Here is a 19498-nt window from a genome sequence, read left to right as displayed (position 1 = left end):
TTTTTTTTTTTTTTTTTTTTTGCATACCTCAATTAGTTTGCTACCTTTTTCCAGTGTTCATATATATATGATGCACTCCTCCTATATACCTTACTTTGTATCTGTCATGCTATTTCTATAGCGTGCAAGATGGGAAATCTTATATGACGTAATGCTGTCTTTTGATGTTCTTGTACTATATACAACATTTGAACTATCTTTTTTTTGAGGTGTTTTTAGACGAGTAATCCATTGCTCCCCGCTGAATCTATTTCCGCTTTGCTTCCACCATATATATCTACCGTATGGTATGTATAAATCGAAGAGCTGGGTGCTGGTACGGGCACCTACGATCACCCGCTGGAAGCTTCTCCAAGTTGTTCTCCAGGTGCGTATCCCATAACCAGATCATTTTACGTTCAAGACCGAGAAAACGAGGCAACCGAAGATGGGGTGAAAGACCCGATTCGCCATGCAAGAAATGAGATCGATCAAAGACCACAGCACAAAGAAAACGTAGTACGATACTTGTTATAAACATGGAGCCGGCGCACATGTACAACGAATTATCTCCCAAGAGCTGGTCAGCACAGATCCAAGCACATATAAAAACACAAAGAGAAAGATAATGCTCCGCTCAGCAGTATGCAAATCAATCGCTGATTGTTAAGTCGAAAATAGCCTGATGAATCTGACGTGGGAGAAGGGGGAGTAGATAAAATCAAGGTGGAGCTTTCGAACACCGAGCACCCGCTGAAACAAAAAGATGATAAATCCAATCAATAAAAAAAAAAAGGAAAAGTGGAGTGAGTGGCGCTGAGCTCGACCATACAGGAGCTCAGTACAATGTTTCTTCATGTTGGTAGCTGCTACCTTCGCAGCAGGCAGATAACTAACCCAGTGACCTCTACAATTCGGTGTGTATGGCGTCGTCTGCCCCTGCCGTCGCTTGCTTTTTTCTATCGACCAGGATCTTCTCGAGAGTGTCAAGCCTCTCCCGGGTCGTACGTATAGCGTAGTCCATCTCCCGGACCGACATCTTCTCGTTGTCTAACTTATTGCTGTAGTCACGACCACTCTGAACCTTGCGGGCCCTCTCATGCGCCCGTAATTCGCCTGGTCTGTTGACAGTTGGGAACGCCAGGCTGTCCATCCCCACGCGGTCCTCCAACCAACCCCACAGTTCACTCTCTTCTCTTCGCCACATCTCTTCATATGCGGCCAGTCTCTGGGGTAACGAATAGCCAGGACATCCAATTTCGTGTGACAACATCGACGGCTGCGATGGAGACCGGAAAAAGATGAGGAAAAGTAAGATACCAACGACCAGAACAGCTAAGTTTCCGTTCCACAAGGGTTTAAGAACACTAGTTACAGGTTCTAGTATTCCTCGGACTGGCTCGAGAGGTCCCCAGTTCTGTGCTTGTTGCGCGCTCGTATCGCTAGCTGCCTTAACAGCGGCTGCAGCTGCTTCCTCAGCGGCTACATCGCCCTTCTTGCGGCGTCCTTTTCCTTTCCCAGCTGCCTTGGAGGCTACGCGGCCACGAGGTGTAACAGCCACCCTCAGCGCATTGAGCAGCTCACTCCCAAAACTCGACTGACCATCCATAGCACCTTTTTCAATTGGACCTGAGGCAAATCAGCGTGATGCTCTTGCGCTCTGAGAATAGTCGCGGACTTACCCTTCAGCCAACTTTTCCCGGACCACTCAATCGTGCATGTCATTAAGAAACGCGTCTGATTATTTGCAGCCCAAGTGAATAGGTATTTTGTTTTGGTGCAGAATACGTTACCACTAGGCACGTCAGGAGTCTGAGTGCTTAGTGTAACGAGAACTGCCTTCTCCAAGTCTAAGAAGTCCAGGGTTTCGGTGCTGATACACTTGGTTTGCCTAGGGCCGATAGATCCATTGAGTGGTTTAATGTACGAGTACTGCCTCGTCCTGCTTTCATTGGTAAGACCACCACCCTCGAGATCGAATTGGAGCTCGCCAGATTTCTGGTTGTCTACAAGAAATTTGGGTATGAAGTTTGTCGACTCCGGTCCAAAAACATAAGAATAAACCTTCCCAAGAGGGGCGGGGATAATTTCATCTTTGACCACTTTGTCGTACTGGCCGGCAGGATCAGTGTACGCTGTGGGGGCATGGGTAGCAGGACCGGGAAAGTCTTTGCCCGCATCTTCGTTCGATGGTTTGCCACCTTTAGAATCACCATTCGTATTCGACGTTGCTGGTACTGTACCATTGACCGGGAGGTTCCCGGAGGCTTGTCGGCTGAGGCCTTTGATTGGCAGTGACTTATCACTTCCATTGACGCTGGCATCGCCAGGCTCGAAGAAACTATCGGCGTTATCGCCGTCTTCATCCTCATCATAAATCTCGTCTTCCTCTTCACTTGCGGCGTCGCTCTCCTCCGCAGCCTTCTCCGTTTTGTCCCCTGTACCCTGGTCGACTCTGGTGCCATTTACTGAACTTTTGAGGGCCGGGTGGTTGATCTTCCATATATTAACCATCAAGTCGTAGGTGGACTCTCGGCTGAGCAAGCTTCGAAAAGTGTGGCGAGCATGTAAAGTTTGAATAGCAATCGCGTTTGGAAACACCATGGCCGTCGACTCTTTCTCGACCGCAACAATCTCGTCAAAGCTGATTACTAGGGTCGTTACCCAACCCAAGATATTACTGGAGAAGCAAATGTGGCCCTCCGATACATAGATTCGTCCTGCCAAAATGATCTCTCGTTGCAAGGCACAGCTGTAATCCTCAATCAAGTAATCATCTTCAGGGACACTACGGAACAGCTGGTGGAAGTCTCGGTTTCGCTTTTTGCTAGCAACCGCAAACCCAGTCAATCGTGGCACACTTGCGTTCCCACCTGGAATGCCTAGTGCCATCATGCTGGCCCCAGCGGCAGCAGCGGTTGATGTAGTCGCAGCCGAGGAGCCTCGATGACGCCGCCGAGTTAGGCGGCTACGTACGCTCCCACTACGAGAAGGTCGGACGTTGGGCTCACCATCTAGTATGCTACCACTTGGAGAGGTGTGGTCGCCAGTAGCGTCTCTCGGAAACGAGCTTGTAGATTGAAGTTCCAGACTTTCATCCGATGGTGGAACCACCGAAACTTCAGACGGCTTTTCGTAGGCTATGGTGACCGCACGCGCAGCATGTCGATCCTCAAGCCTTGCCGCCTCCTCATCTCGCTGATGGACTGCCGCATTTTTGCGTTTCTCGGCTGGTATTTCCGGCTTCGTAATAACGACCCCGTCGGGTGTTGAGACGGATCCGCCAGGCGGGACAGCAATGTCCAAGTGGCTGAAGTCAAGATCCCCAGACCCTAATGTCTCGATTGCTAGTGGCTTTTTTTGCTCGGACTGGCTAGAATCCTGCGCCTCTTTCTGGCTACTTCCCCCGTCTTTGGCTGAGGCATTCTCAGACTCCATTTGAGAGGGGTTGCGGGCCTTCGACTGTGAATTGAGACTGCTGCTAAGTGTCGAAGCTGCGTTTTGTGCCGCAGAAAAGACGGAAGAGAAAAATCCGATTTGTTGGGCGCCAGGTGTGACTTTTGAAGCCGCCTTCGCTTCCTCAATAGTTGGGCCCAGAGCCGATACTGAGTTTGACAACTTACTAGGTTTGTGGCTGACCGAAGAAGTAGATCGCACACGCCGGTGGGAGATCATATTCCCCGATGGGCTCACGACAACTCCCACTGGCAGTGGATCTTTCCCTTTCAGCGAATCAGGCGATTCAGTGACATCCGGAGATGCGAAAAGATGCGCAGCCTCAGTTCGAGGAGTAGGAGGGGTCACTGTAGTGTGGGGGGCCGGGGTAGTACGGCGGGGAGGTGTGCTTGGCGCAAGATGGTCTGAGGGCTGAACAGATTTGTCTTCCTTGATATCCGTATGAATTAGAGGCGGTAGAGGCGGTGGGGATTCGGCGAGAATGCTTGGAGCTTTCTTCGAGGATGTACTGCTTCTCCTACTGCTTCCAAATAGACCGCCTTTCTTGCCCTCGCTTGGAGTGGAGGATGCTCGATCGCGACTGGAATCTTTCTTATCCTGGCTCGAGCTGAACGCACCTTTCCACCGTCGTCCTGGTGAGACACTTCTTTTCTTGCCTGTATGATCTTCTGGGACACCCAATGTCGAGCTCGGTTGAGAAGTCGGCCTGAAGAGATCCGTGTCTGCGTTGGACTCCGAATGGCCAGCGACACTTGGCCCACTGACAGCGGATTCAACATCGGCCTGACCACCATCAGTATCATTGGCGTCCGTGGATGTCGTCTTTATTAGCAGCGAGGAACTTGTGTAGAAGCCAGTATGGGAGTTTTGCGAAGTGAGCGGGGTCCTGTGAAGAGCGTGACTAGTTAAAAGTCTGCTATTATTTTCGGCGGCGCCAGACAATCAGGGTAAATGACAACTCACCGATCCGGTTCAGAGTCGTCAGTCAAAATATTGACAGCATCGTTTGGGACGCTTTGGCCAACATTCCTGGGTGCTGACAGAGGCCTCTCCGGAGGCTCATCCGGTCTTTCTTGTATATTCTTCTCTTCTATTTCAAATTGAGTCGGTAGCTCTTCCGCGTGTTTTTGGTTTTCCTTCTTCTTGCGCTTCTTCCTAGTGGCGAGGAGTTTTGAAAATCCGCTAGGGCCAGCCTTTGCGGAATCAGTTCCCTCTCCTGCCTGAGACTTAGGTCTGTCGGAAGTGGAGTCGATCGACGACGAGCGGCCATTGCTTCGACTAGAGCTCCCAAGTGCATCGTCAATGGACGTTTTCGAGCGGTTAATTCTGCTAAAACTCTGCGCATCCGACGAGGAAGCCGGGTGGGCCTCGGTTTTTAAGGAGTGGTCGTCCATGAGAAACCGGAGCGAATTGGATCGGGCTGACGTTTAACGAAAGAACAGGCTAGTTGAACAATGAAAATGGCAAAGGGAAAGAGTTGTTACTAGTGCAATGACTTTGGAATGTCGGGAATATATGCGCATGGTAGAGTACAGAGTGTCCCGCCTCGAAGCAGTTCTTGATAAGAGCAGCGTATGCAGCTACTAGTAGACGGAGGGGGAAGATGCAGACGGTCGGGGACCCATCAGTTTTGGCCTCTCTCCTTTTTTGGGCGGAAGGTATAGAAGTAATAAGACAGCACAAGAATGCTAACCAACGAGAAAAACAGGCCCCAAGTTGTGATAATAGGGGAAGGAGACGGAGAAGGGGAAAGGAATAAGAATGACGAAGCGATCACCAACATCGCACTCCGCAGTCTGAGGTAAAGGTAGCTTACCCGCTTCAAGCCTAGCGGCTGAGCCTTACGGGATGACTCAGCATCAGGGGTAACATGACGATCATTAACCCTAGTTTTATCTGTTCGTATCGATGGACGAAAATAGCTGGGTTTGAATGATGGCAGCTAATTATGAGGTACAATACTTTAACTACGTACTATGAATGATCGATTACATCTTCATCACCTATCCGGCTTGTTTTGATGCTCAAGTATTCACCTACAGTTTGTCTAAGCGCCAAGACGGATCTATTAATAGACGTGTCATCCTGTTGTGCTATTTAAAACACCGACAAAAGAAACACGATAATATTCCCGTCTCGACGTACGGAGTATTGCACAATATGCAGTGGTCAATCATAGTAGAGCTTTTTATTTTGGCTTTAATTTAATACCGGCTATCAGGGGCTTATTCTTATGTAGTAGAACCCCATACGGAGGTATTCAACTTCCGACCCATCGAACAGTGCTGCTGCGAGAATTCAATCCTTAGCTCCATTAACTGCTTGTGCTAAATTATGGCTGTACAAAATTAAGTTCATATTCCTGGAAAGGGTTAGATTGGTCAATAGGTGGGCATCGTATTCGTTTTTCAGGGTGCCAAACGAGTCTTGTCTCATTGTACCCGATTTCGTAAACTCCTTTTCTCAAAGTTCCATACCTGGAAAACCTCTCTAATCAATCGTAGTACTTTCCACATATGTCCACTCTATTATTTTTCTCAATATCCCCAGCCACTCCATGTTGGGCGTTCGGTAGAAACTATTAGGCCGGAATCTAGGCCAAGGTCTAGATATAAATATCCTCACACATGTCTAACCATCAATAATGCGGACATGATTCAGGGACCTACATAATTTGAGTGACTAGTAAAGTATATCTGGCGTTATGCTTTGCACCTAAATAAAGCAGGGAACTACTCCCTATCACACACGGGGGTTAGCTTGCTCAGTGAGCTACCAAACAGTCATGGACCGAGAGCCGTAAGAGGGGTAGGTGTACCTATCTAGTACTAGTGGCAAAAGGACAAGCATGATGCATAGAAGCTATAATCCGCGTTAATCCCTTAAGGCGCCCCCCACCCCCCAGCATACTCTGTACTCTGCATCTGCGAATTATCTATATAAAATGTCTGGTATAGAGTTAAATTAGAGAGCCGTTCCTCTAACAAATCCTCGATGGTCTAACGGTCATGATTTCCGCTTGTCATCTTATCAAAGACCAAGCGCGGGAGACCTGGGTTCGACTCCCAGTCGGGGAGATTATTTTTTGTCCCGTTTGTCTATAGGTCGCTCCATTCATCGTGTTTTCTTTCTTTTCTTCTTTTTTCCCCCTTGGTCTCATTCTAAGGTAGATAATGGGTGAATATTGATTATGATAATAGATTAACATAACAATTTTTTTATCAATATGCATTCTTTGTCTATGAGACGCAACTTGTGCGGAAGAGCACTATTGTAATGAATGTATAATCAAACATAGAAAGCCGCAAACTCTATTGCATTTGGACTATTTGTTTATCTCAAAGCTGATTCTATAGATTAATTGGAAGGATATTTCAAAATATCTCCTCTCATCTGTTTTGCTGAATTGTGATCAAGCTCCGGACTTGCGGTGCAGCGAATTCGACTCAACAAAGAGGTAATTCTTTATTTTAGCCCTAACCGCTGGATATTGGATCAAGAAAGTCTCTCTTCATATCGAGCCTTTGGATGTTAACAATGGGGTGTGACTGACAAGCTACTATGCGGACATCTGACAGTTAGAGCACAGCACAGAATAGTGACGAATAGTCGATTCAGGCCATAAAAAAGCAACTTATTAGGCAGATGAGTCTTTTAACCTACCACTACTCCCCAGTGCTGTCAGGTAAATACTTCATAGCATCCAACCAAGGCGAACCAAGTATCATTATTCCAAGTAACATGGCTCAGTCTTGAGAGAGTATTCTCCACCATTAAGCTCCTGCTATTCATTACTTTTTTGGTAAACAAGCGTCCCCAACACTCCACACAATAATTACCAATGATATCCCGCATATCAACGTTCCCCCCCTTCGTCCGTCCGTAAAGGTACAAGAGTACAATTTTGCGGCTCCTTAAGCGATGTATCTTCCTCCTCACATTTATTTCGATTTTGCTTGTGCTTCATGGACTCTAACATGTCAGGGCATATGTTGAGCGGTTTGTTCCGTATGTGACCACAATGGAGGTAGCTGATACCTAGAAACAAGCACATACTGTTGTGGGCTTGCTTTGCCTCCTTAGAAAGTGGGGTTTAGGAGGAGATGATTGATGCTAGAGATACTCGTATGAAGAAAAGTCTCGACTGGCTTGCTGTTGAATTGTAGTTCAGGAGTCATCTTATCTAACTCGTGTTGAAGGAATGGAAACTCCTTGACTCCTTGAAAGAGACCACCAGTATAATCAGAGAAACCAAAGGAGCAGAAAGGGTGAAGTCAACTATCTGACATTTGCGTAGAACAATGAATTGAATTCTCTAGCACTTATGTAGTTAACTATGTTGAGACCTGATCTTCTGAAAGGAGCCGCCAACAATGGTGGTAAATATCCCCTCAGAATAGAGAGAAAGATAGCAATACTTTTGTTGGGTAGGTGCCTAGGATATCCGCATGAGTAAAACTTTCAATATGGGTAATAGTAGTAGTTCTAGAAAGACTTAACCCCATGTAACCCTAATAGATGTATGCACATACGAATGATGAGTCTCTAGGTGCTGAGGCTATGCACAATTCATTACTAGGGATATTCTATTTCACCTCACACTAGAGTCACTTACCTATCATTTGTGCAAGTAACAAAGAATGTGAGACAAGTATAAGGTCAGGGTACACTGCGCTGAGATTTGAGCTACAATACGGGGGTGAAAAGAGATCACCAACGCTTTAACCACAATAAAGCATACAAATGGATTGTAAGTCAAACACAGAACGTAGGGCTGGCTGAGAGGGCAATGGTAGCTTTAAAGTCCACCAACAATCTAGGGATATTTCAAAATGTAGGGAGAAAACCATACAGCATGGGGATGCAACAACAAATGTTTTCGCTGCATTCATATACACAGTAGGGTTTACGGTCTTTCTTACCAATATTAGCATCTCCTAAGGCTGCAGTGTACTCAACAAGTCGCTATACTTAATTTCTTAGCAATGGGATCCACCAACTTACGTCCCTTAACCTGCCCTTTGCGCATCTCCTTCATAGCTTCCCCTAAAGCTGCTAGCCCTTCAATTCGCTCTTTCATGGGATGTGGCTTGATACTGCCCTCGTCGAGCAGCCCCTGTGAAAGTGCGTACCATGCCTTGGCGCAAAGAAGGTCATCAGGTCGCGCGTCGAAGTTATACGGTGGTGACCATGCGACGGGATTGCCGAATTGTGTGTATGTACACACCCCATCCGGCACGACGCTTCTCCGGGTGTGGCCTTGTAGAGGAAAAAAATCAAGCGCTACGTATCACCCGCCCTCTGTTCCTAGGGCATTATAACACAATGCCATAGACGCGGAGTCAGTGATGAAGTCCAACGCCAACCCCAGCGAGCCCGCCTGTATGCTCGCGTATCTCGGCGCCACAATTTAGCGAGCGGGTAAGCGCGTTCTCGATTATTTCAGCGCCACGGCCGTTTGGCCCGGTAGCTCGCTTGGTGATAACATGGTTATGCACCCGGCTATGCTTGACGTTGCCTTCCAGACTCTTTTCGTTGCTCTGGCTTACCCGGCTAGTGGCCAGGTTACCTTGGCGCTGCTGCCGTCGCACATTGACCGAGTGCGGGTCAGCCCATTACTACCCAAGCGTTCTGAGGACGGTGAGGTCCGCGCCGATTTTGAGAGCTGGGAAATGAAGCAGAACGTGACCTCGCTGATCGGTGACCTCAATGTATACGACACTGTTTCGGGTCAGACATTGGCTCAGGTCGAGGGTTTAGCCCTTAACTGTGGGCGAGCAGGACTCCTCGCGCGACAGGCCTATGTTCGCTAAGACACTGTGGACGCCTGATATTACCTTGGGACTACCGGAGTTTGTTCACAATGATTCCTATGATACTGAGCTGCTCTCCTAGAGCGAAAACTTTGAGCGTGTAGCTTTGTACTATGCACGACGCTTGGCGGAAGTGACAGCCGACGAGGACAGGAGCAAGTTCCAATAGTACCACCAACGCATGCTCACGGCCAATGACGAGCAAATATTTTTGGCTAAGAGTGGACAGCATCCTGTTCTGCGGCGTGAATGGCTAACGGACGGTCCGGATGTCATGTACAAAGTGGATGCGGCACATCCTGGTGCTGTGCGGCTCCAACTGCTTCATGCCCTCGGCAATAATTACCCAAGCATTGAGAGGGGTGAGATGGAGCAGCTGAAGGTTATGATGAAGGACAACATAATGAATCGTTTCTTTATAGATGACTTAGCATGCGCTCGTGTGAACCAGTCGCTGGCCGATGTGCGCCAGATCAGCTTCAAGTACCCGCGGGCTAATATTCTCGAGATTGGTGGTGGCGCTGGTGGCACTGTAAGTACCTATTCCTTATGTCCTCTCTATTGCTGTCCCCGAAAAAGTAGGTCGACATTATTGTACTAACTGTGAGCCAGGCATGGAGTGTGCTCAACAATATCAATGATGCCTATGCATCATACACTTTTACTGATATCTCGTCACTGATCCTTTCAGCAGCATCCGAGAAGTTTTCAGAATTGCCTCTAAGATGCTGTTTAAAACACTAGACATCAATAATTATCCTGTCACCTAGGAGTTTGTTCCACACTCATATGATATTATCATTGCGTCTAATGCTCTACACGCGACCAAGAACATCGAGAGGACAATGCTTCATGTCCGCTCAATGCTTCGTCCCGGTGGCTACCTTTTTTTGGTTTTTGAGACTACAGGTGTACAAAACTTGAGCAACCCTTTCAGCGGTCTCCCTACGTGGTGGCCCGGTGAAGAGGCGGACCGACAGCTACGGCCCATTGTATCAACCCTACGCTAGGAGGAGATCTTGAACAACACCGGCTTCTCAGGCCTTGACGTGGTTGTACATGACTTAGCCAACGCAGAGAAACATACAACGGCACTGATGGTAAGTCAGGCCATCGATGATCAAGTTTTGCGTCTTCGCGAGCCACTCAACAACATTGCTACCGCCCCAGCTCCAGTCGAGGGGGCTGACACTGATTGGCGGCAAGAAGCTGGCAACAACTAAGATACTGTCCGAGATACAGAAGCTGCTACCACGTGCTTGGCGGAGCAATATGCGAACTGCAAACAGCATAGATGCTGTTAAAGACCTAGCCACTATTGGACCAGGTTCCGACATTATCAGTTTACGCGATTTTGACGAGGAGTTGTTCGCGTCTACAATGACCAGTCCCGCCTGGCTTCACTACAAGGCTTGCTAATGAAAGCACGCAACGTACTCTGGATAACCAGCGCCACGAATGGCAAGTCTCATGCTCCTCGTGTGACCATGTTTCACGGTATTGCGCGTATAGCACCTGTAGAGATGCCTCATCTGAACTTGTAGACACTTGGGCCTGAGACCGGTCTGGTGCCCCCTGCGGCTGCTCGACACTGCGTCAAAGCCTTTATACGCCTGAGAGAGATGGGCGAGGCATCCAGCAGCGACCAAGGGAATGAAACCGATGGGGGAGAGCTAATGTGGGCGCCTGAGCCAGAGGCAGAAGTGCTGAAGAATGGCGAGGTCATCATTCCACGGATTGTCCCGGACCAAGTACTAAATGAGGTCTTCCATGCCTCAAAGCGCACCATCACCAAGCCCGGGGATGTGACTGATGTGGTAGTTCAAGTCGTTCCCGGAACCGCTAGGATGACGCTCCAGGCTGTCAACGACAAGGACGTTAATACTAGTGACTTCACTTCCGTGCAGGCCCAGTAAGGGGCAAAGCCGTGTCTGCTATGCAGGCGCGCACCTGGGTGACATTGTTGGGGATGAGACGGTGAGCTACACGATGTCAGTCAGATATTCATGACCATCTCCTTTCTTCTTTTATCTGGCAGGAAGGGAGACACATACTCTCATTCATAGCCCATTAAGATACGGCATGTTCCGTAAGACGTCAAACGTCAGGGGTGCATTCTCGCCCAGAGCCGCAACCTCATGACACAGCTTCTCCCAGGCATGGGGATTGCGCGCCAAGTACCAGATACAGTTTGCGATGAACATGGAAGTGGTATCATTCATCGGCACTATAATCAAACACACCTGCGAGCGCAGACCCTCCAGCTCACCCGCATATCCTTGGCCATAGTCCAGAGCAGATCTGTGCGTTCGGCAGCTAGCTCCTTACCCTCACTCTGTAGCCGGTCGCGCTCATCCATCTCCGCAAAGGTGGCCTTGACATTGGCGTTCACGAACGCGTGAATATCATTTACAGCATCAAGCCACCAGTTCCAGTTAAACGCCCACATGAAGCGGTAAGCTTGGGCGCGTAGTCTCGCGCCGCGGAGGGCGGTGGTCATATCCCAGGCGAACTTGGTGCGGGACAGGTCGAGTAGGGAATTCATGGATTGCCGAAGATGAAGCCGCTGTTAATGTCGAGAAACCAGCGCTGCAGAAAGGGCTGGACGCCGAAGGTCTCACCGTCGCCTGGGAAGAGGTTTGGGAAGCTGTCGGCGAAGGGCTTTATGCGGTCTGTGTCGTGGTAGACGTCGCGCACGAAGAAGGGTTTGATGAGTGCGCGGCTGAACATCCAGTCTTCGCCGTCGATGGCGTTGACACCTTTGTCGGCGAAGGGCACAGTGAATTTGGAGTTGCGGCGGATCAGCTCCACGCCGGAGTCCTTGAATTTGGTAGAGTAGATGGCCTTGAGCATGTCGGGCTCGCTGGAGTAGATCCAGCGGCCGGTGAAGAAATGGAGTGAAAAGGTCTTGGGCTGGTTGCGGTGGAGCTTGTGGAGCCAGTCGAGGTAGGTGTCCGGTTTGAGATCCCATATCTGGTTCATCACTGTGACTTGCCGAGGAATGGGTCCCATTGCCACATTCGGGGGGCGAGTAGGGCGCCCTCTGGGTCATTGGCAGTGTTGTTTTCGGCGTTTCTGAAGAGTCGGCTTAGGAGGATAGCCAGGAAGCTTGAGGATAGGACGAGGAGGGATAGCCTGACGGTCTGTACGGTGAGTATGTCGTTGATTGTATCCATCTTGCTGATGATGTTGATACGATACTAGAATTGAAAGTTTTGGTGGAAAACGAATGTATATACAAGTAGTGAATGGGTCATAGAAAGGAAATGTTAGGCATGAAAAGTCTCTTGTTGACGCTGGAGAGATGTGACTCAAAAGTCAAGAACCGAACTGAGGTAAAGGCAGCATCCCTGATAGACTGCAAAGTCATACCTTAGGTTGTTTCGTGCAGTGGGAATTCCTGACCAGAGTCATTGCAAATAATTCCCGCTGTGGAAGCAATACATTGTTTTATTTTTCGAATGTACCACGGATTAAATATATAGAGTAGAATTCCCCGAATCTGTAAGCGTACTACTAATAAGTTAGGGCGGGTTATGGCGCCGATTTAGGGCCTCCGGGATAAGTTTGCCCTAATGCGATAGTGTATAATGAGCCGCGTTTACCCTGGAATCCCCAGCGAATAAACCGGAAGCACCCCGAGCTCGATCTCCGAGGCCAATTTTCATTCTTGGCCTGTAACGAGGTGAAGTGAACATCGTAGCCTGTGAAGGTTTAGTCTCTAATAACTGAGTAATACTCGTAATATAAAGATAAATTATCGCTGCTCATACCACTGCTGAACTGTAATGTGCGTGACTGTTATTAGATAACAATCTATTATTACCATCACGCCTTTCCTTTCAGCCCTAGCTTTGTCCAACTAAACTACCTAGACCTCTACATCCCTAGTCAACTAAGCACAACCAGAAGCCTTACCATGGGATCCTTCGTCGAGATCACCTCCAACGTGGCAGATAAGCTCGAATTTCTTGCTGCTAAACTAACGGAATCCGCCAAGAAACTCCGTGAAGGCATTGGCCCGTCCCCACAAGAGCACGAGAAGCTTGTCATCACACTCAAGAGCACAATAGATGCGGTGAATCTACCCCGAGATGATCTCGCTGACATGAAGATGGGATTCGTCAATGCCGTAGCCACCCGACTTCTCATTAAGTGGAAGGTGTTTGAGAATATGCCCGACACGGGGATCATCCCGTCCAAGGAGCTTGCTCCCAAAGTCGGCGGGGACGTGGTTATTATCAGTGAGAATATCACGTCCCTAGCTCATATTGCATGTATATGTAGCTAACCAGGTGATCTCATCAGGGCCGTCTGTGTTGGCTTTTGGTCGCGACCGGATTTCTAGTGCAAGAGGGTACAGACCGGGTTGGTCATACAGCCCGGACCCGACCATTAGCTAGTGTTAATCCACTTAGTGCCTGGTGGTTAATGGGGTAAGTATATCTTGACTCTCATTCAGTCCGGACAAAATAATGCTAGCAACCACAAGCTACGAGTATGTACCCATTCTCCTCGCTATGTCACGGTATTACGATACCTACGGCATCAAGGAACCGACCGGCAGACTACACACAAACAACGCCTTCGCGGAAGGCGAGCCGGAACTCACCGTGGCGCAGATTATGAGCAAGCATCCATCCAGAATGCACTGCCAACATGATGCTCTGTATGTCTGCCATGGCGAGCCAGAATCCTACCCCCCTTACCGGATTTTATGACTTCAGCTGGGTTGTTCCCAGGGTTAGTGAGTCCGTCGATCGACCGCTGATTGTCGATGGCGGTGGCGCCAAAGGGTAGACGCTGCAGACCATTTGTAAAGGTACCAGGAACTCCTATCAGCCGTTGTGTGCTTGAGGATCTACCCTGTGTGATCCAGATGGTGAAGACCATCGGCGATGAAGGTCTCCGCAGCGCTAAATTAGTGGCTATGTATTTCGACAAGGAACAACCTGTGAAGGGTGAGTTGGTCCCTGCTCCTTTTCTTGTTTGTCGATAGTAATGGCTGCCTCATCCAGGTGCACTGGTCTACATGATCCGTCGTTGTCTGCGTGACTTCGACGATGACGAGTGCGTCTCAATCCTGAAGCATATCGTTGATGCCATGGCACCGGATAGCAAACTTTTGATTGCGGATACTGTCACTAGTAATCCTCCCTCCTGGTACCCTGCGATGCTGGACTTTTTCCTGTCTACCATTGGTGGTAAGGAAAGAACCGAGGAGAACTTTCGTGACATCGCAGCCCGCGCATGACTGAAGGTTACGGGTGTTCATTATTCTGATAAGGCAGAGCTCTCGATGATCGAATGCGGGAAGGCGTAGTAGCATTGACCCTGGTCAGTTTTATTGGGAACCCGATGTAGAGGTTATCACGTTCAATAAACATTGATTTCTATAAGTGTATGACGGTTCATATTAACGTTTTTCGAATAGTGGCGACTCCTTTGCTAAGGTCCACTCATATACTAAAGCAACGACGCTACTAGATTGAGGTCGTCGTTAAATAACCAGCTCATAGGCTCGGTGTCACCCGGGTTGAAAAGTGCATCAGAAGTCTAAGCTATAGTGAGCAACGTGTAAGATAGGTGTTTTCGCTGAGCGCATTTTTACTCACCGTAAAGCCCCAGTCCTCATCCAGATCGACCGGCACAGCGTGCTGAAGCTCGTCTCCCCCTCCCATCCCCTGGCCTTGGGCTAAGGCCGCCATTTTTTCTAACTTGGGCAAGCATGTGTATTCAACATCCTCTACAGCTTTGACTAACACCTCGGCGATTTGCTCCTCCCTGAAGCCGCGCATGAGGCCTTCGACCTGGGCTGCAACCAGGCTCATGAGTAAATAGCCCTTGACGTTGGTCTCACCAGTCTCGATAACCCTCAAGCACCATGCTTTAGCATCGTCCAATACGGAAACCAGGTCTGGCCGCAATGGAGCAGGACACAGACTGTCTTCCTCCTGCAGCTGCATCCGGAGCTCTACCGCGATAAGGAAGGCGGCATGAATAGCTACTGTTGGGTAAAAGCCCGAGCTGCAGGCCACCAGTCTCGGCAGATCATTACTAGCAGAGGGAACCGTGTCGCTGACGAGCTGGGCATCCACGAGCGATAAGGATGGACACGCCGTTCGCCATAACTTCAGCGACGACTCGACCACTGATTTTTGTGAGAAGGTGTAAGCTGTCCCGTGCAGGCCTGGGCCAAAGTATGGAACATGAAGAGACAAGATATAGCGGTGCATGAGAAAATCAACTACGTGGATTTCGTAATGAGAAGGCAAGGGCTGGGCATTCAAGTTCAAGGAGCTTAGTGCTCGCAGACTTTGGCCCAGCGCTCGATACGCCGCACGCAGCTCTGCATCGAGCTTGAGAGTCTCCCCGTATGTGCCGGGAGAAGCAAGATCATTCAAAAACTTGACAACGGCAAGACGTTGTGGAAAAGTTTTGCGGAGCGCAATTGCAATGGATACTTGCGTGAAGCCCACTTTTGGTACAGGATCTTGGGCCTCCAGCTGATCGTCGTCAAAATTACCGGGAGGGGCTGTATCAAAATCTCCAAGAGAGATCAAAGGAGTACCCCCGGATGACAAACTGGACTGTAAGTTCACCTCGAGGATTGTGTTCCAGAGCCTTCGACGCATCTCAGCAGCGAAGGCTGTTCTTCGTGGTAAAAAGCTTGGGTCTCTGTGTAAGCCCATATGTATCGCTCTCCTAAGAAGAGCGCCTGCTGAAACCCATGTCAAATCTCCACCGACCCCGACTTGTTCTTGGGCAAATAAAAGAAGCAGGTAGATCTGTAGAGACTGTACGTTTAATCTTAACTTGAACTTAGGCTCCGCAACCCAGACCTGGGCCTCATAAACCCATCGAATAGCTGAGGTTCGCAATGAGAAGTGATCATCATACGTGACTGCACCAAGGGCGAGCACGAGCTTGAGCTCAACCAAGAAGGCCACTTCAGGCTCGGTGTTTGACACCCAAAGTGCCTCGTAGTCTCTGCGAAATGCAGGGATGTGCAAGATTCGATAGATAGCCTCAGTTGTCCGGAGGTAGTTATCAACTAGTGTGTCCGCGACCTCTCGGGGAGGCAGGTTAGACGACGGGAGTGCGGGCCACGAAGGTGACCGCCACGCTTTGATGCTTCTTGCCAGAGATTTACACTTCTCTATGCCAGACCAGGCGTTCGATGAATCTCCTCGTAGATGGGGCTCAAGCGTATTGAAAGTATCACGCATCTGCGCGTGTTAGCCGTCCTTTTCCACTAAGAAAATCAAAAAGGAAAGGCACTCACCAGATAAACACCACTGACGCTCCAATGACTTTGGCCGAGCAAGCGTGTTTTAAGGCTAACACTGTGGGGAATGGACTCGGGCTGGCCTGATGCGTTTCTCTTGCAATGAACATGAAAGGTTCCACTCACATGTGAGCTTGTTGTCTCAATATCGGAGTCTGGGGCCGAAGGCCGGAGAGTTGCATTAGTTAGCTGGTCCTCGAGCTGTCGAATTCTGAGTTTCAGTCTCGTCGACTCAGCATCTTGTGCGGAATGTTGACTTGTAGGAGTCGATGGTCTTGTCAAATTGGTCGCCAGGGAGCTTGGTAGATGATTGGGGAATGGCGAAGTGCTCGCGCTGGAAGACCTGTCAATGGGTACCGAGTCCTGGGATCCAGCTGTGAGCCGCTGGCCAGAATGGTGCTGTGGAGATGAAGGTAGGTTGGGATTCTCATAAACGCAAGTTCCGCTTCTGGACCGCAGGCAATTGCTGCAGGGACTTTCTCGATTGCATCGGATCTTGCGTCTCCGGCATAAAGTACAGGAGACTGCCGGCCGTCTTCGCCGCTTTTCTGAGCCGAGCATGACTGTCTCCATTTAGTATCAACTAATCGTCGTATGAGAGATCTTTTGACGTAATTGTATTTTAATCCCCTTTTAGGGTTATGGAAACCAAGATCATCTGTGTGTTATATTATGTGGGAATGAGCTGTTCGCCTGCAGGCGATGTGCATCGATAACAGTTCAATAAGATTGCTGCGATTGCCTGGGATAAAATCAGCAACTTCCAGCAATATGTAGATGGAGGGCCTTCTGGAAGTCGGGTGAATCCGCAGAGAGTATGATATAAACCTCTTTACGTTCAAAAGATGGAACCACCTGGTAAGAAGAGGTGACAGGTCCAATCAGCGAAAGAGAAAGGGCAAAAAGCCGAGGCCGATCTCCGACTTTCAAGTCCGCACCGTTGATGTTTTATCTCCAGCGGTCATCGGTTTTGGGTAAATGGCACGTACTAGAACGAAAATGGTAAGAGAATACCGACCCCGACAATGATTTCCCGATTTCCCGCTTTGCACCGATCCCGTCAGGAGGGAGAAATAACCCTAACAAAAGGCTTCATCGTTTCCAAACAATCGACGTTTCCCTCCTATCTACAATCACAAATGACCCTCTTGCAGAGTCGGGTCTTTGTTTACACCAACTCTATACTATATTGGCCTCCTTCAGAACCTGTGATTCATATCCACGCGAACACTCGACTACCGTGTACTTCTAACTACGCCATGGCCTCTGAAGAAACGGAACCAGCGCCCTCGTCATATGATGATGAGAGGACGCCATCACAGCACTCTATCATTCCTGATAGCGAAAAGGCATCTGGTGACCCATCTGGAGTCAACCCTGCTCCTGAAGGTGGTCTCCAGGCATGGCTCTGCGCCGCCGGGGCCGCAGCCATCTTTCTCTGCACGCTCGGCCTGGCCAACTCTTTCGGTGCGTTCGAAGAGTATTATCTGACCCACCAATTAAAAACCGACTCTGCCTCCAAAATCTCTTGGATTGGCTCCCTACAGTCGTTCCTCCAGTTCTTTGCCGGTATGCTGGGAGGTCCGCTGTTTGATCGCTATGGCCAATGGGTACAGTTCTCCGTCTCTCTCTCTCTACGGACGTGAAATCACACTAGCATGATCTGTGCAGGTTATCTTCCCGTCAGCGATCATATACATATTCGCTATCATGATGCTGAGTCTGTGCAAAACCTATTGGCAATTTATGCTCACCCAGGGCATTCTGATGGGTATCGTCATGGGCTTTCTGCAGATCCCGGCATTCGCCGCGGTGTCGCAGTACTTCGACAAGAAACGCGCAGCTGCCTTAGGCCTCGCTGTGTCCGGATCATCCATCGGTGGGATCATCATGCCAATTATCCTGTCCAGGATGCTCAACGACTCCTCACTGGGCTTTGCATGGTCAGTGCGTGTCGTTGGTTTTGTCATTTTGCCGTTCATGTTATTATCCTCTGTGGCCGTCAAGCCACGCGTGCCACCACGAAAAACCCAGTTATTCCTCTTGTCGCCTTACAAGGATCGGCGATTTATCCTGCTCTTCACCGCACTGTTCTTCATGTTTATGGGCATGTTTACGCCCTTCTTCTACCTCACAACATATGCTACCACCCAAGGTATGGGCGCAGCTATGGCCGGTTACCTACTCGCAATCGTCAACGCAGCCTCCACAATCGGTCGGATTGTCCCAGGTATCGTTGCCGACAAGTACGGTAAACTCAATACATTCGCAATCGGTGGCATCTCCACTGGAATTATTGTTTTCTGCATGACCTCCGCGACCTCAAACCCTGGCTTGATCGCGTACTCCGTCTTCTTCGGTTTCACCTCTGGCACCATCATCTCTGGGGCATCCGCAGCCTTTTCAAGCTGCCCGAAGGAGGCTCGAGACATTGGTACGTACATGGGTATGGGTATGGCCATTTCCGGTCTAGGAGCCTTGATTGGGCCCCCCATTAACGGAGCCATCCTCAACACGTACGGCAATTTCTTCCAGGTTTGCATGTTCAGCGGCACCATGGCCGTTGTCGGTGGCTTCATTGCGTTTGCGGCCAAGCTTTCGACCGACGAGGATCTTTGGGGATGGGTCTAAGATTCGGACTTCTCCTTTCCTTGCTGCTCTTTCTCCATTCTTTTCTGGTTAGCTTTCCTTTTTTTTTTTTTTTTTTTTTTTTTTTGTGGTATGCAGGGATCGGATAGACAGAAATTGATCAATCTTTGCTATGAAGGCAAAATGTCATAGAACTGGCATGATTCTAATGATATTTAGGATTTACTTTTATATCCATGGTCTACGTACCTAGCATTTCTTGTTTACATTATTACATTAATACATATACCTCATATAAGATTTCACAGCTCCACCTTCACGTTGACTTTCCGTAAGAATACAATAAGATATACAGTTAAATAGTTTTGATATG

The 19498-nt window shown here is 49.0% G+C and overlaps 9 protein-coding genes and 1 non-coding gene across 10 annotated transcripts; 5 read left to right on the top strand and 5 right to left on the bottom strand.

Annotated features, from left to right (window-relative positions):
- BDW43DRAFT_263735 (uncharacterized protein) lies at window positions 1-780 on the bottom strand. Its single transcript, XM_032040587.1, has one exon. It carries the CDS (start codon window positions 533-535, stop codon window positions 278-280), a length of 258 nt encoding a protein of 85 aa, XP_031904428.1. The 5' UTR covers window positions 536-780; the 3' UTR covers window positions 1-277.
- On the bottom strand, window positions 711-4944 carry BDW43DRAFT_180146 (GRAM and VASt domain-containing protein). Its single transcript, XM_032038858.1, has 3 exons — window positions 4399-4944; window positions 1662-4321; window positions 711-1608 (listed from the first exon to the last, which is right to left on the bottom strand). The coding sequence occupies exons 1-3, from the start codon at window positions 4827-4829 to the stop codon at window positions 887-889; spliced, it is 3813 nt and encodes a 1270-aa protein (XP_031904427.1). The 5' UTR covers window positions 4830-4944; the 3' UTR covers window positions 711-886.
- Window positions 4945-6423: 1479 nt separating this feature from the next.
- BDW43DRAFT_t43 lies at window positions 6424-6512 on the top strand. The gene has a single exon. It is a non-coding gene; the product is annotated as a tRNA-Asp (tRNA).
- A 2419-nt stretch (window positions 6513-8931) lies between these two features.
- On the top strand, window positions 8932-9924 carry BDW43DRAFT_263732 (uncharacterized protein). The gene is made up of 2 exons (XM_032040586.1): window positions 8932-9780; window positions 9861-9924. Exon 1 carries the CDS (start codon window positions 8940-8942, stop codon window positions 9246-9248), a length of 309 nt encoding a protein of 102 aa, XP_031904426.1. The 5' UTR covers window positions 8932-8939; the 3' UTR covers window positions 9249-9780; window positions 9861-9924.
- A 5-nt stretch (window positions 9925-9929) lies between these two features.
- Window positions 9930-10427, top strand: BDW43DRAFT_263731 (uncharacterized protein). The gene has a single exon (XM_032040585.1). The coding sequence runs from the start codon at window positions 10094-10096 to the stop codon at window positions 10256-10258; it is 165 nt and encodes a 54-aa protein (XP_031904425.1). The 5' UTR covers window positions 9930-10093; the 3' UTR covers window positions 10259-10427.
- Window positions 10428-11308: 881 nt separating this feature from the next.
- BDW43DRAFT_307108 (cytochrome P450) lies at window positions 11309-11748 on the bottom strand (the record flags this gene model as incomplete). Its single annotated transcript, XM_032046178.1, has 2 exons — window positions 11309-11526; window positions 11577-11748. 2 exons carry the CDS (start codon window positions 11746-11748, stop codon window positions 11309-11311), a joined length of 390 nt encoding a protein of 129 aa, XP_031904424.1.
- Window positions 11749-11789: 41 nt separating this feature from the next.
- Window positions 11790-12260, bottom strand: BDW43DRAFT_307107 (uncharacterized protein; the record flags this gene model as incomplete). The annotated part of the gene is made up of 1 exon (XM_032046177.1): window positions 11790-12260. One exon carries the CDS (start codon window positions 12258-12260, stop codon window positions 11790-11792), a length of 471 nt encoding a protein of 156 aa, XP_031904423.1.
- A 907-nt stretch (window positions 12261-13167) lies between these two features.
- On the top strand, window positions 13168-14502 carry BDW43DRAFT_321924 (uncharacterized protein; the record flags this gene model as incomplete). Its single annotated transcript, XM_032049446.1, has 6 exons — window positions 13168-13482; window positions 13557-13684; window positions 13741-13861; window positions 13941-14044; window positions 14091-14209; window positions 14267-14502. The coding sequence occupies 6 exons, from the start codon at window positions 13168-13170 to the stop codon at window positions 14500-14502; spliced, it is 1023 nt and encodes a 340-aa protein (XP_031904422.1).
- Window positions 14503-14528: 26 nt separating this feature from the next.
- Window positions 14529-17460, bottom strand: BDW43DRAFT_321922 (uncharacterized protein). The gene is made up of 3 exons (XM_032049445.1): window positions 16534-17460; window positions 14864-16477; window positions 14529-14804 (listed from the first exon to the last, which is right to left on the bottom strand). The coding sequence occupies exons 1-3, from the start codon at window positions 17107-17109 to the stop codon at window positions 14715-14717; spliced, it is 2280 nt and encodes a 759-aa protein (XP_031904421.1). The 5' UTR covers window positions 17110-17460; the 3' UTR covers window positions 14529-14714.
- Window positions 17461-17795: 335 nt separating this feature from the next.
- On the top strand, window positions 17796-19167 carry BDW43DRAFT_307103 (MCT family MFS transporter; the record flags this gene model as incomplete). The annotated part of the gene is made up of 2 exons (XM_032046176.1): window positions 17796-18146; window positions 18208-19167. 2 exons carry the CDS (start codon window positions 17796-17798, stop codon window positions 19165-19167), a joined length of 1311 nt encoding a protein of 436 aa, XP_031904420.1.
- Window positions 19168-19498: the final 331 nt, after the last annotated feature.

Source organism: Aspergillus alliaceus (assembly GCF_009176365.1).
Source record: "Aspergillus alliaceus strain CBS 536.65 unplaced genomic scaffold BDW43scaffold_5, whole genome shotgun sequence".
In the NCBI taxonomy this organism is placed as follows: Eukaryota; Fungi; Ascomycota; class Eurotiomycetes; order Eurotiales; family Aspergillaceae; genus Aspergillus; species Aspergillus alliaceus.
Note: the sequence above shows the minus strand (reverse complement) of the source record. Positions and strands in the feature narration are given on the sequence as shown.